The sequence below is a fragment of the Protopterus annectens genome, chromosome 3.part0 (genome assembly GCF_019279795.1).
Source record: "Protopterus annectens isolate FY-2018-M chromosome 3.part0, PAN1.0, whole genome shotgun sequence".
Taxonomy (NCBI): Eukaryota; Metazoa; Chordata; order Ceratodontiformes; family Protopteridae; genus Protopterus; species Protopterus annectens.
Window position 1 is genome coordinate 878,973,475 of NC_056731.1, and position 16,126 is coordinate 878,989,600.

General features: G+C 37.1%; 1 protein-coding gene across 1 annotated transcript in view; it reads right to left on the minus strand.

Moving 5' to 3' along the window:
* The window catches only part of SCLT1 (sodium channel and clathrin linker 1), a 780,532-nt gene that overhangs the window by 200,958 nt on the left and 563,448 nt on the right, over positions 1 to 16,126 (minus strand). The window contains exon 13 of the mRNA XM_044065718.1: positions 6,748 to 6,826. Coding sequence (XP_043921653.1) covers positions 6,748 to 6,826 — 79 coding nt within the window. The remainder of the gene's footprint in view (positions 1 to 6,747; positions 6,827 to 16,126) is intronic.

Below are 16,126 nucleotides of genomic sequence, written 5' to 3' on the forward strand. Positions count from 1 at the left end.
TTTAATTATCTTTATTCCCTCTCCCAGAGATGTGAAAACTACTTGTATACTTTCAGAAATCATTAACCTTTAACCACAAAGAAACCAGTTATCTCTGTCTATTACTGGTGTATTATCAGCTTGCCTCCAAGGAAAAGTAAGAGAAAAAAAGAAAATGTATACTTTAGTTGCAGCCTGAAAAACAAAATGAAATATTTATTTATAAAGGAAGACTTTTCATTACATTCAATATTTTCATATTTACATGTTTCCACTAAATGTGTTATTAGATTAAGCCAAGGGTCTTAATCCAGACATTCACCTATGCAAAAAGGAATAAAAAATGTATCAGCTCTACATATTATGATCTGTGTACTTTTACACCCCATCTACCTCCTCAAGATCCTAAGATTAATTACAGCCTATGGACTTAAATGTGCTTTTGTCTAGCTTTTCCTTTCTTTTTCTTTTGCATTGTACTGCTTACATTTCTTAACACCAAAAAAGAAGAAAGAGAAGAGGAAGGGGAAAAAAGGCATCCATTTACTAGAATAATTTTATCACATACAAAACAACTAAAATACTTTACTATAAAAGATGTATTTATTTATTTGCTTTTGTTAACCAGGAACATCCACTGGGCTGAAATGAGCCAATTTTCAGTGGAGGCCCAGGGAGAAAAGCCCCCCCCCTCCCCCAAAAAAATCAATGTACATAATTAAGAGATTATTTAGAGAGTTAACAACAGCATTTAACAATATACAAGAGCAATAACAGCATTTAACAATATACAATAGAATAACATAGGAGTTAGAAGTGACACAGTAACATAGGCATTTTGTGGAAGACTCGGGTGCTTGGCAGGTATTCAATAGATCAGACAGATAATGATAATCTACACTTGCACAATTTTTAAACACCATGTGAGGCAGGGTGAGGCACACTGTGCTGTGATTAAGGGTGAGTGCACAATAGGGAGAGTGAAGAAGAGTGTGGGTATCTGAGAGATGAGTCTCTCTAGTAATCAGGTGACTGAGGAATTGGGGATGGTGCAAGGGCATAGCCAATGAGAGGAGAGATGTTGGTAGAGTGATTTCTTTGAATTATATTGTGAAAATTTTCACAGAAATATTGTTAAAATAAATAGTTTTACTTCGTTACCTTTTTCATTCCTCCTCTCCTTCCCTCAGAATCCTTCTAAACATTAATGACATGAAGTGAGGGAAATGCATTTCAGTTCCTCCCAAGTTTAACCAACAAAAGTCCACTCTTTCCACTTATACTTGCACAGCCATATTTCCCAAATGCGATTGATGCTTCACAGTCTCACATTTATTCACTAATTTCTGTGTTACTGGTCTTCTTCCTGTTCACCTCCATTTCCCAACTCCAGATTCCTGTTCAGTTCCACAATACCCCCAATTCTTCTAGTCAATTCCTGTGCTTTTCTTTGTCGCTCAAGTATTTTCATTTGGAACAATGGAAACGTTTTCGCTGGCAACTCTCTCTGTGAGCTTTACTATCAAAAGAATGAGAAGCAGAGTCTCCTGCTGCTTGGTGGCTCATTTTTATTGGACAAACTCATGCTTTTCCTCCTTACCCTGTTCTGCATGAAAAATGTATTTGATCCTGCAGGAAAAGGTATTCTGAAGACAGGTGGATACAGTAGCTTGAATCTCACACCTGCTCTTGACATTCCTTGATTACTGGTATAAATGTTTTCTCTTCTGCTTGGTGTATTACCAGTAATCATTTTCCACAAACACTCTGCTCTCTCCAACTTTTAATACTTTGCCCTTTTGCCACAGTTTTGTCAGGATCAACTATTTCTGCTAGTAGGTTTGCATCTTTACTAATAAAGGTCTTGGCTGCTTTCTCTTGGCCTGATTTGGAGGGTACACATGATGTGCCTTATCAATTAACAGTTCCTTCTGTGGAATTCCAGTTCAGTTGCTTCTTTGTGCCTTCATAACATTAATATAGTCTGTTTCTTCTAGTTTCTCTGGTACAGCAAAAATCTCAGACTTTTCCTATGTGTTCTGTCCTCTAATTCAACCAATTTTTGAAACATCTCTTCTTGAACAGTCTTATACTCAGCCAGTCTTTTCTTCATTTTGACTTTTGGTTTTACAGTTTTATCAGCTCATCTGAATATCTGCTGAAAGCTTTTTCCATTTTTTTCAGCCTTTTGTTATCTGAGTTGATATATTTATTCAGTGTTTCATTTATTTTAATCATCTCTAAGCACATTTGACTTATTTTTTCCTCTAGATTACTGGAAGCCATGTCTTGCAGCAAAGCTGGAGCTTGAACTACTTTTTATTGAACAGCTGCATGATTCTTCCCATTCAGTGTTTTCTCTTCACGTTTTCTAGTTGATTTTCTTTCAGGCTCTCAAAGTTTCTTCTTTGCAGGCATACAGACAGTATACTTAGTAGACAGTAACTGAATTTTACTCAAGTTGATAACATCTTGCTGCAGTTTCCCAGTTTCTGTTTCCACACTGGGAGAGCCGAAGTTAAGCTATTGATCAGTGTGCAGTCATTTTGGAAGTTGCAACTTATATTTGTTTGATACAATTCAATATTCTTTCCTTTCCTTCTATATCTGTAAGGCCATTTACATTCCAAGGTAATATGGAGAGAGTAGTCATTATAACAGAAACCATTGCTCCCACCTATTATACATGGCAGTTCTTTTGAATGTGTATTTCTAACTTTTGTGTACATGTACATACTGTTTGGCAGGCTGATCTTTTATACAGTCATTTCCCCTTGCCTCTATTTGAACCAATCCACATTTCAAGACTCTCTGCTTTAATGAAAACCATCAAACAAAAAAGTAAATACATGTTCATAATCCCACCATCTCCTATTAATTTACAACAAAATGCACAACTATGTACATTTTCAACAAATGAAATTCAACCCTTAAGATAGGTGCACTTGCCCCAAATCAATAGCTGCACCCATAGGCATTACCTAATCTAAAATGAAGGTTACCCATGCTAAACTACATGTTACAGCCTGTATTTCCCACTTACACTGATTGTAGTCTGTTCTTTTCTTATCTCTAGTCCGCTTCCAGATGTGAAAAACAGCTTGTATACTTTCAAAATACATTAACTTTTAGTCCTAAAACAAAGTGCACTGGCTACCATTAAATAAAACTAAATTGTGCACTGGTCAGAATGATGTTGTTGTTATTGTTGTCTGTGTCAGACATAACACAAGGTGATCCTTTGAGTTCCCTTCTCAGGGTATTAAGGAAAAGGGATACCATCATCAGACAGGGATGCTCATTCTCGCCTGACACAATGGTCCAGAGGCGAGTACTAGGATAACTGCCCTGAAGGTCCATTTTAAGCCTAGAAAAATAACCTGAGGTTAGAATCAAATCCTGCACCTTGTGTCTACGAAGTGCCAACCTTAAGCATTACGCCAAACCCACCCTTTGTCATTGATGCTAGAGATCAGACCAAAAATGCCAGACAGCAGGCAATGGGGCCCCAACTTCCAGCTAAGTGCTCACCAGAAGTAGCAACAGATTATAAGAGACCATAAACTTGCATTAGCCCATCAGCTACATATATGAGGATATGATTCATTAAGACATCAAACAAGTGACACAATCTAACATGCAGGCCAGCCCTGTGTGTCCAAACTGTACACTGCAAGATCAATGGATGTCTCAACTACCATGACTGACATCCTGGAAAACTCAGGGAAGGATTGCCAGGAAAACTCACTGGTCTGAAGTACAACTGCCATTCCTATGTTGGGGATACCAGGCATTGTTGAAGGTAATAAGGCTAGGTGTGGAGATGCTCTAAAAGCCCCAATTTCACAGAGGCAGTATAGTCACCCCCCAAGGCGACTGCAGGGGAATGGAACTCTCCCACTCCTCTTTGCAGGTATATGACTGGTGCAAGTTTTACTCTCTTTATATATGAGAAGGAGCTCATGACTCAACAGGCCCAAAGTTGTCTCATGAATTGACTTAGCAAAAGGATGATAAGATGATGTGACTGATGATGGTCTCCAGCTCCTCTACGTTTCATGTTGTTCTAGTACTGACCTGGGATTAGACAAGGAAGACTAATGCCGGTTTCTGCAATGACCACCCTCCACTGCTACCATTATAATACAGCTGAAGTAGGCATTGAACTTTTCCCTTCTCTTTGTGTCTAACTTGAAATGTTGGAAATTATGGCAATTCTTCATATTGTGCTTTTTGTCCAAACAGTACAGACACTATTGACATGGGTCTTGGCTCATGAGTTGGTAACTGCAGGAACTCTTTGAAGGATTCAGCATTTTAGCCACTGAAGACTGGAATGTCATGACAGAGGTTCAAACTGCAAGTGACAAATAGGTTGGGTGTGCCTCCTAGTCATGTACCACAACATGCACTTGCAAGGGGCACAGAAAAGATGAAAAAAATTCAGAAATGTGTCAGACTTTGGGATATAAGAAGAGCCACTTCCAAAAGCTAGCCAGAGAAGGCAGCTTTTCCAAAGCCAGATCTCTTGTTCCATACATTCCCTTGCCTTTGGGTAAGTATTTGTATAAGCTGTGGAGATACCACCAAGGATCAAATACTGCTATCAAAATGTGCACTTTGTAGCACTGGATTCAGGCCAGGCATTAAAAGCAGACATGAAACTCAATGTGGTATCACTCATACCAATGATCTTGAAACTGTCATTAAAGATACATCACCCACTGGACAATTAAGGTGAAGTTGCACTGTAAACAGCATAAAACAATATGCAGTTACAACACAGTGGATCTAAACTCTCAAAGCAGAGAAGATTGGAATCCTAAAAGCTGCAGAAGGAGAGCATGGTGTAGTAGTAGAAGTGACACTGTTCATTAAGGTTGCAGTACCCTCATCTTGACACCATGTGGTCAAGAGAAGCATGACACAAAGGGATAAAATCCTTGAAACTTCTTGGGTCTGCATTTTGGACAGCAACAGACAGGAATTTCACAGTAACTATAACTGGGTGCTCTGAAGCCTTCGAAAGAGCCCAAATAATGCACCTATTGCCATCTATTAATTCAGAAGTTGACTACAGAGAAGGTGCACATAGAGGAAACCTGATTAATGCAATGAGTAGGATCTAGACGAGTTCACACATCTACCCAAAAAGATGACTATTTTTCCACTTTCTCTGAAGCAGCCCTGATCCAGTGAGATTAGGAGGCCTGGTGTATTACATTCTCTCTGGCATAAATGTCTGAGAAAGACTAAGCTAAAAGCCAAAAAAAAGTTTTGTCATCACAGATAAAAGATAAGACACAACAGGCTGATGGCTAGTTTCAAAAAAGCCACATTTAGCATTAACTGTAGAAGTAAGGTATTATGTAGAAAATAATTTATACAACAGTCATGTGGAACATAATCAAGTAAAACATCAGGCAAATGTTGTTCTACAGTGGTGAATTCAGTATCATATGAACAGCAGCACCCTTATGAGAGAAAAGATGTGTCACACTGAAATCTGTAAAATCATAAAAGATCTGAAAGCTTTTTAGCATTTGTAGGCCTATACCAGAAAAATACACTGACACCTTGGTTTTGAAGGTAGAATCACTGAAGTCAGAAAACACTGAAGCCAGTGATAAGAAAAAACATATCGATAGGATTAGTCTGCTACCTATTTACATACATCTAAAATTATCCTGATTTTGCAGAAAGTCCCTGAATTTGCCTCATTTTTATCCTGTCCCTCATAAAATGTTTGATTTTTCTGGTAAACTGCTGAGGATTACTGTCAATTATTAATAACATAGTTTTATACTAATTACTGTACAGTTGCTCTACTAACTTTTACAATTAATTACAGTTTGTTTGTGTCTTTCAGCTTTTCAAAATTCTCTATAATTTTGATCTTTCTTCCCACTAGTATTTTTGGCTTTCTTACAGAATTCTTGATGACAGAAGTTGAGAGGTATGCCTGTCTACAAGAAAAACAACTGAGATGAGGATGATACAACACTATCTAACCTTAATCTCTTACTATTAAAAGGCTGTTGCTGGGTTGGTCCTCTATCTTAGTTGTCACCTCCCTTTTAAAACAGCCTTTAACTCCAGTATTAGCATGGATAATTCCATGGATACTCAGATGCAGTGACAGCAGTGATGGGACTGCCACATAGAGTCTAATTCATCAGCAGCAGGATACTGTGGTGAAACCAGCAGAACCAAAGCCTTGCTACGTATATATACTCTACCAGCTATGAAATTTTTCTAGTCCTTAAGAGAAGACTTAGTTCAATATGCAGCAAACAGCTGCTCTTATTTATAAGACTATAAGAAATAAGCAAGTCCCTTCCTTCACGCAGAGCTCTGCAGGGAATTCCACTAAATCCAAAATGAAACAATTTTGCTGAAAGCATCTGTTAGATAACTCCTGGGAGATCCACATCTGTTTGTAACTTTACTCCAGAAAAGTTAGAAAGCTGCAGATTAGCACACAGGATTAACTCTGTGAGCTGTTAACAAGTTTCTTTCTGTGGTACAGGGTTTGATTCCCCTCAAACTTCATTTGGCTGTTGTGCGACCTTAAGCAAGTCACTTAACCAGATAGTGCGTTGACGCAACAGAGACTTTGGGCAAGCTCCTTCATGGTCTCCTGAATTGCATTCCTAGTAAGAAAATATGAACTTATAAACCTATTTAAACCAAATCTCTACATTTCTACAATAATTAAACTGCCACTGCTGTAGTAAGAAATGACTTTCAGGGGAGTAATAACCTTACCTCTGCTACTTTGTCATTGGCTATTTCCAGTTGAGAAAGCAGTTCTTGTGTATGCAGTTTCTTTTGGCTCAGCTCAATTCTATCATTTCAAAACAAAGAATAACAGTATTTAGTACAGCATCACAATCTTTCATGTGCAGTCTTTGATGTCATACAATAAAAAACAACCAATGAGAACAAAAAACATATGGACAGTTATGACATGGTGCCTTACTTACAATATGCAAATTTAATAGGTTACTTAAAACAACACTGGACAAACATTTACAGAAACAAAATGCTAAAGTCATTAAAGGGAAACAGAAATTGTTTTTTAATCTGTATTTCAGCAGCATTTCTAGTAGAGTGTAAACTGAACGGATAATGGATTACAGAGAGTATAAAAAGTGTTTAGTGGTTAGTTTCATTGCAACAGTCTGCTGATGATGAAAGTAAGGTGATATTATCTACATAATTGCAAATTACATGCTGATCTATCTTTACATGGCGTATGGACTCCTGATAGTAGCAAATGGTAACTGCTTACTCTGTAAATTTAGAATCCTATCATTCTCTCAACATACTTGAAGATGTTTAGGACTTTTCTGTCAGACATCCTGCACTTTGATTAAACAAAGCCAGCACACTTCTTTTTAGAGATTCTCTTACTGCCACATCTTTTGGACATAACACATATGACACTACTCACTTCATCAGTTGACAATAAGCATAATCTTTGCAGCTGGTGGAACTCATGGATACAGTTTACAATGCTATTACATGTATTTTTCTAAAATTCTCAAGTCCTCATTTTGATGTGGACATGCTCCTTTTGGTTTACAGATGGCATACTTGTATAGGGGTTACGGGACAATTCCTGGCATTTGCTTGAATGGACTTTGACAAGCAGGAAAACAAACTGTAAGGATGCAGGTTACAAACCCGAAAAACTGATACATGTTGCTGTTGTTCAGGAGACAGTTGGAATGGTCAGATACAAGAGAGATGGAAGAATGGAATAATGAACTCACTGCAGTGGGCCTACTGAAAGATCAACCAACATGGTAAGTATTCATGCATCAGAAAGAGGAACATTTGTTTAGAGTCACAAATTATGTATCAAATTTCATGCCAAAGACAGTATTCTATCAATTTGAAGATGTCTTTTACCATAGCCCAATGTCATGGGGTCTGACGACTCTATAATCCAACCCTGGACCCAAAAATCTATCCATAAAAGCTGTACATGCTTTCATGTAGGAGAGCTCTACTTGGCAGGATGCATTTCTTTGGTATTCTTACATTCATTACAGTTTTGATAGTAAGGTATTTCTCTTCAAAACATGCAATGTTTGATGGAAATTCTGGCGCCAATGAGATAGGATATGCCCATACTGTCCAAGCTTGTAATGACTACATTTGTTTTCTTTTGGTATACCTTCACTGTCAAGTAGAATTTCTTCGGACTACCACAAGATCTCTAGTCATGAAAGACCCATCTAAAACTACCCCCAAAGCATTAATTTCAGCCATAAAGACAGAATAGGAGATTTAGGGTTTTGATGCCCTTAATTACTGCTCTTCCAGTGTTGCTCTTTTCTTGGACTTGTAATGGCAGTCCAAACTTTAATGGTTGCTGAAAGTATGCAAGGCTAACCAGGGGGAATGCTGTTTTACAAGACTAGTCAATGGTCTATTGGCCTTCAGGCAACAGACAAGTTGGTACTCTCCTTATCTGGTGTCTGCTTGGTCACCATAAGAAGCCTCTCTGCCTAATGCAAAATGCAGAGTTTGTCAATCCACCTGGGTTCACACTCCCTCTCCAAAACCTTGCAACTGTAATGGATAGCCACGGTAAACAGAATGAAATGTCTTCTGCTCCATGTCTATGGGGAAAAAAGGAACTGAATTACCAGATTTATGTAAAAGATCTGGTAGTATATGCAGCAGCTGTGATCCAAGTCATAAGGATGTCTTGACATATGACAGGCACAACACAAGATTAACAAAATGTGGTTGAGGACTTCCAAGATGACTACACACTGATCAACAGATTGATTAGAGCTCTCCCAGTGCGAAAATTGAAATTCAGAACAATGCCAGTAAAATGTAAAAAATATGGGTGAAATTCAAATACTGGCTAGCATTTGCCTTGCTTGAATACCAGTAAAGAAGAAATTTGTAGAACCTAACAGAAAATAACCCAGAAAAGAAGAAGAAAAAAAATGGCTGAAAAGAAACATGCAGCTGTTCAGCAACAAGCAGTTCAAGTTCAAGTTTCATTTAGGAGACTCTGTTAGAGGAAATCAAAACAAATGTACTCAGAGGTGATTAAAAACAAGAGAAACTATGAGGTCAGTCAAACAAAAGTCTAAAAAAAATAGAAGTTTTAAATAGTTATTCAGATGAAATGATAAAACTGCAGAAAAACATTGAAATGCAAAAAAATCTGGCCACGAGAAAGCAACCAAGAACTATAATAGTAAAGATGCAATCATACTAGCAGAAAGAATTGATCCTGACAAAACTAGTAGAAAGGAAAATTATTAAAAACTGGGGAAAGCAGACAGTTTGTGAAAAAGAATTGTTTACTGTAAACAAGGCAGATTTAAGTTTATACCAGCAATCAGAGAATGTTGAGAGGTGGGTGTGAGGTTCAAACTGTTGTGTCCACCTTTTATTAGAATATTTTTTCCAGGAAAATCATAGACATTTCTAGATGCAGAAGTGTCTAAGGAGGAAATAACATTTAGCCAGCAAAGGGTGAGCGAGCAAGCAGAAGGGGAGTCTGCTTTTCATTCTTCTGACAATAACAAAGCCCATAAAGAGACTTTGTCAATGAAACCTTTGTCACTATGCCATAGGAAAGTGCTTGAGCTGATGAAAAAAAAACAGAAGGGTTGATTATGAGAATCAAAAGTACCTTGGACTAGAACCATACCCTGATGCTGGGAAAGGGAGAGGGACAGGAAGAATACCGGCAACACTGTGAAATTAGTGAAAACATTGGAGATTATAAAACATCAGTCCCATTCAATACAGGAACAGATGTGAAGTGTGGTATTACAAGAAGAAATGACTGAGAAAGGCTAGACTTTTACTGACTGTGTTAAATTAGAAGGTGAACTGTAAAGCACATATCCCACTTTATATCACTAATATTTAGGAAACTGAAGGGACTAAAGTAAAACAGTTTTTTGTTCTTACTAATATGTGTACAAAACTTTCATGATGTAAATTGCATATTATACTGTAAAGCAGTTCTGGATACTGTGAAGTCAAGGATAAAAATGTGAGCTATTGGGAGTCTTACCGGTGACTTATGTATATGCTAGTTGTAAGATATCTAGGCTTTGTTTACAGTATAAAAAAGTAAGAAAGCCTGGAAAGTAGTGAGTTAAAGTTAATAACATGAACTTAGTCTACTGGGGTGGGAGATTGCATTGAGATTAAGGGAAGAAAGTGATACAGATCTAGAAGCCTTTGTTTAACATTTTAAAAGGGGGTAGGGGAGTACCAGCACAGTAGAGGAAAACTAAGGTGGCTGTATTAAAAAAAAAAGTAGGTAAAGATCCATCAGAACCAGCTTCATACAGACCCAATTTAATTTTAAACTGTGATTATAAAGTGTTTATGTCTATACTAGCTAAAAGAATGGCAAAGGTGTTACCAAAATTGAGAGATACAGCTCAATGTGGTTTTGAGGAGGGGAGGCAAACATTTGACAAAATTAATAGAAGAATGATGATCAGTAAGCAGAATGCAAAAAAACACAACTACTGTTTGTGGGCCTTGAGATAATGCAATGCAAGCTTTTAAGAGTCAGCTGGGATTTAATGAGCAGGAAAATGTGTTCCCTGATGGAATAAGAGGGTTAATTAGGAGGGTAAGTGAAGGGGTAGAAGAAAGATTTAATGTAGTACATTCCTCTCTGACAAGCTGTGTTTAAACAGAGGAGGTAGGAACATTCTCTTTTCCCTTTGTTATTTGCATGATATTTAGAGCAATTGGCAAAGAAAATAAGGGACTCGCAGATTCAGAAATATAACTGATGTGATAACCAAGTAAGCTTTATTTGCAGATATTATTTTGTACTTGACAGATTCAGGAATGGACATTTTGTTACTGTGGAACACTATGAGACAGTTTCAAGTATTTTCAAGGTATAAAATAAATCAACTTAAAATAAAGGCTATAGTGGTAACTATGCACCTGCACATGGATTTGTTCAGCAATACTCACATTTATGGTGACATGATAAGATGAAGTATTTAAGTTAATAGGTTAAAAAGGAGTCTATTGTGCCAGCTAAGGATATGTGGGAAATGATTAAACAAAAGATTAAAAAAAATGAAAAGTTGAAAACTCTTGATTGTGGATATGAATAGAACGATACAAGCAGTGAAAATATTTCTAGTCCCTGTAGTTTTATTATACAGGTCAGATGAAATTTTATCAACTAAACAAGAGGTTAGGTACCATAATGAATACAGGGTTGAAAGCGTTTATCTGGTAGGGGAAGAGGGCAAGAGTTAAGTGGGATAATCTGATTCTCCCCATTGAACAAGGTGGTTTAGGATTACCTGATTTAAAGGGAAGGGTTTAGAGCTATGCAGTTAAGGCTCATACACATAATTCAAGCAGGTTATAAATCAAAGTGGAAAGTGATGATGATGAAATGGTGTGTGTGTGTCTGTAAGGGGGGAGGTCAAGAAGTAAGAGGAGAGCAGGATTTTGGATCCAGGTCCTAAAGTAGAACAACCACCACCACACATAATAATATACTCATAAAGAAGCAGAATGTACTCTCAGAAATAACTCAACATGTGAATGTAGAAAGGAGATCTTACCAACGGGAATGATTGCAAGTAGATGTATACAAAATAGGCAAGAGGGGAGTGGAATTAAACAGAGGAAATCAGCAAAGTAATCAGGGTTTTGGGAGGAAATAACTAGAGAGGGAAAAATAACAACAGTGGGATGAGTCCAAGCAGAGTATAATTGCAAGATCATCTATGGTAAAAACTTTGTAATTGAGTCTAGAACAGAAGTTGCTGTTAAAGGGATAATGAGTAGGGTATACACAATACTACATAATAACTACAAGAATCAGTCAGAGGAGATAAGAAAAGACTCCAGAAAGAAATGGAAGGCAATATACAAAAGAATAATGGGAAGACATCAGTTTAAGATATCGACTATAATATTTGATCTCTCTAAAATGTGGACCTCCACCAGGAAGATGTGGTGCCTGGAGACTCATTCCCAAACCTGGATCACCTCTCCGTATAGTGGGTATGAGGAAGTTCCACCCTGCTTGTTTAAACACAACCTTACATCACCTGCTTATTAACTTAACCAGGCAAGTATGCAACAAATTCCAGAAGGTGCAGGATTTTTCTTGGAAGTGTTTGCAGGTAGACAGCAAATGCTGGAAGTATAACAACAGAGAGAGGTAATTGTGAATAATTTTTTTGGGAATGTAATTAGATGGAAGATTCTTTTGTCAGAAATGTTAGGGCAGCAAATGGTTATAACTAGGTAAATTATTCTTTTGAGTTAGGACATAGGATGTGAATTACCCAGACATGGCAAGACCATACTAAGTTTAATGAGATTAGCTGCAAAAAAACAAAAAAAAAACTGAAGTTATTAGAAAATGGAAATCAAAATCTACACCAATTGCAAATGAAGTACTGAATATTGTAAAGGAGATAAATGATTGGAGATGGATCTTTAGAAAATGGAAGAAGCAAACTGCAGAGAAATAAATATAATTTGTGGGAACAACACAAAGAACAATGTTCAGGAGTGATGTTTAAAGAAAGGCAGGAACTGATCAAATTATGTAATGTCAGAGTGAATAACAATAGTTAAAGAGAAACATATATGTCTAATGCACGAAAATAAAACCTGTTAGCTACGGGATTTTTTTCTAGTACTTTGTGTGTGCCTATATATCTACAATGTACAAATCTAATAATTGTGTTTAAAATGTAGTAGAAATTATTTTTCTGGGTCCATCTGCAGAAAGTTTCCCATTTAGACTTGTACTTTGATCCTAGCTGCAGTTTTTATGATGTTTCCTCCATTTTCAAAATGTCATTTTGAAAGTCTTTAATGCTACATCAGCATCATCAGGTGAAGGTGGTTGTCCTTCCACAAAACTGGAATACTGAGTGTTCAGACTAGAAATATCTTTATATCATGAATTCTCTTTAAATGTGAACAGGCTGGCTTCTGAATATCCAAATCTAAGAAACTAGCTGTATAATTTCCAGAGCTAATTTTAGCTCCAAGAGAGGGTGCAAGCTATACTTTTAAGATGTCCACTATAATGTTTGATCTCTAAACCGTAAGATGTCATCAAGAAGATGTGAAGTCTGGTGTCTCTCTTTCCCAGACCTGGATCACATCTCTGTATGGTAGGCAGGAACAAGTCTCACCCTGCTTGTTTAGGTACAACCTTACACCAGCTGGTTATTTAACCTCATCATGCCAGGCTTAGATTTGCAAATATTAAACAGCCTCCTGGCTACTAACATTACTGCCAGCTCTAGAAGAGTGATGTAGAAAAGTTACCCATAGAGCTCCACAAATAATAAACTAGCAGGATCTTCCCAATTCAGCTGTGAGTTTGCTGTCACTGACTTTCTCATGGAACAGGGCAGACAGAAATACCTCGATTCAAGACTGCAGTCTTACTTTTAAAAGAAAATATGACAATCCAAATTTAGAACCACAAGTGACAGGAAATTATGACTTTGCAGCTAGTAGCAGCTGTACATTGCAAGACATTCAGGCACTGACACGCCAAGTGCATTCTGAATATGGTAATTATTATAAATCTTGCAAAAGGTAAAAGGAGACAAGCTTGTAACCTCCACTGGGAGAAATTCAACATGCTATTTAGGTGAGTTTCAGTTCAATGTACACAGGAAGGTAGGCACAGGACTGGAAAAGACCAGTACCACTCCTATGAAGGAGTTACTCTACGTAAGAAGGAGAGATGATTTCATACTGACTGCAACACCCCTTTCCCCAGGGACTATACAGATAAGGCAGCGTAGACCACAGCCAATACCACTGCCTGTAACCAGTCACCCAGGTAGTAGGAAGACCTGAAGTAGCTCTGACTGCTGCTGGGCATCTGCTACAACATATAGCACATCTTAGAAAAACTGGAAGAAAAGCCACAGAAAAGCATTCTGTACCAAAATGCTGTCTTCAAAACAAAGTGTAGACTCCATCAGTGACACAAACAAATGTCTAATAACATGTGAAACCATCCAACAACAATATCAGTTGGCTAAACAGTAGTCAGACATGCCACATAACCAACATGAAAACTGAAGATTCTAGATTTTGCAGTATGTCAGACTCTTAACTTCCACCTGTCCACTTCGGGACCAAAAAGAGACAGCAATAAAACTCTGTTGCCTAGCCCTTCTGATGACACCATGTTAGCACCTTCAATGTCCAGGAGGGAATAAATAACTCTTGAAACCTGGTGTGTCAGAACTCTGGGCACAAGTTCTTTCACTGACATTCAGCATCAAGTAATGTATGATGGTTTGAGAAGCTAATGTAAACTTGTCAAATCGACACTTTCATCTCTGCTACCCAAGTGTACTCATTAGGACAGATGCTGTGTTACCCAGAATGATGTTTGTGATGGGCAGGGGGTATGGATTGCAACACCTAAACCATTGCAAGATTTTTGAGTGTGCTTTTTAAAATATTTCTCAAGTTAACACGTTTTATTACAGAAAATTTGGAAAAGAATAACTTATTTTGTAACTTGACTGAAGACAGGGAACCCTTCCCTCACTAAAACAAGCACAATATTTTCAGAATGGGAGGTAAATAAAGACATTCCAGCACCAGCTCCCTCATTCTTCAGTTTAACGGTACATGGCCTCCATTTAATCAAAACTAATGAAACAAGAATGTACCTTACTGTACACTCTTAAAATAACCCATCCTTTGAATACAGAAATTGTATCAATTAGCTCAATGCAATCACTATTCTAAGCACAGATACCTCACAGTTTGGTGTAGGTAAGATGAATAAAATTTTTAATCAATAAAATAAAACATCAAATACAAGTATTCACAGTTGACTAATAAAGTACTTTAATTGAAATAAATAAGTTTAAGCATTTATTTTCCAAGTAAATATACAAAAAAAAACGTGAATAGGAAATTGAAAAAAAAAAACATTAAAAATACAGAAGATGGTCAGAAAAATCTAATGTTTAAAATAAAATGTGTCAGCTTCTGGGTAAAAGACATTCTCTCTTGCTCTTTCTGGCTTTTCAGTCCAAAACGTAATTTGAGTGCTTTGGGAAAGTATAACTTGAACTCTGTCCCAAACGGTAGGCTTCAACAGGCAGTGTAGTAGCTTCAGTTTCTTCTGTTACCTTCTGCAACTGTTAACTACATTGAATTAGCAGTCTCCTCTGTCTTCAAGTCTCCAAACAGGATTTCATGTAGCTTTCCTTTGTATTTTGAAGATAATATTCTTGTTTCCATAGTCACATATACAAGGGTGAAGGGTAAGATTTAGCAAGCCCAAATAAGATAATCAACATGTGACCTACCCCAGAATTCCTAAGCAGCAAACTCTGCAATAATACACTGTCTAGAAGTCAAGTTTAGCAAAAAAGCAATACATTTCCACAGTAGCAAATGCAGTCATATACCATTTTACAGAAATGGTAGTATATATTTGACCTCACTGAAAAAGACAAGTACAATGCAGTTTTCTTCACAATTATCTTTCAAACAAGTATTTACAAATATTGTATTTGATACAACTCCAATACAGCTAGTTTACTTTTTACACATTTATTTTCTAAAAGACAACTTGCATTATTTCAATTTGCAAGTTTATTATAGTCTTCCTCACAATAATTTTCTTGAAGGACTTTGATGGTTGTTATGGTGGTAAAGGGCAAGGTGGCTTGGCACTTTGCAGATCACCTCTGTTATTTAAAAGATATACATACCCAGTAAATTAAAAACTATTAGCCCAGGAATTACTTAAGAGGGGCTGGCAAAGGTTAAAGTATTGCAGAATAAGGGGAATCTCACAGAACAAGAAGCGGCACAACTGCAGAATGCTAAAGAAAAAAATAAGGTTGTATCTGGATAATATGCAGGAGTTTAGTAAGATTGATGTTAAGCAACTGTTTTTGATAACTCCAGAATACAAAAATATTTAGCACAATGACTTGTCCAGCAGAAATTAGAAAGGGTTGTTGTCAAACTTAGGGAGCGTACAAGAAGAAAAATAACTACAGAGGTATTAGAGATAATCAAGAAAGACCACAAATGGAAATATTTATGGAACACTTAAGTTAGCCAAGGTTAGAAGCAGATGAGGCTCAACAACTAA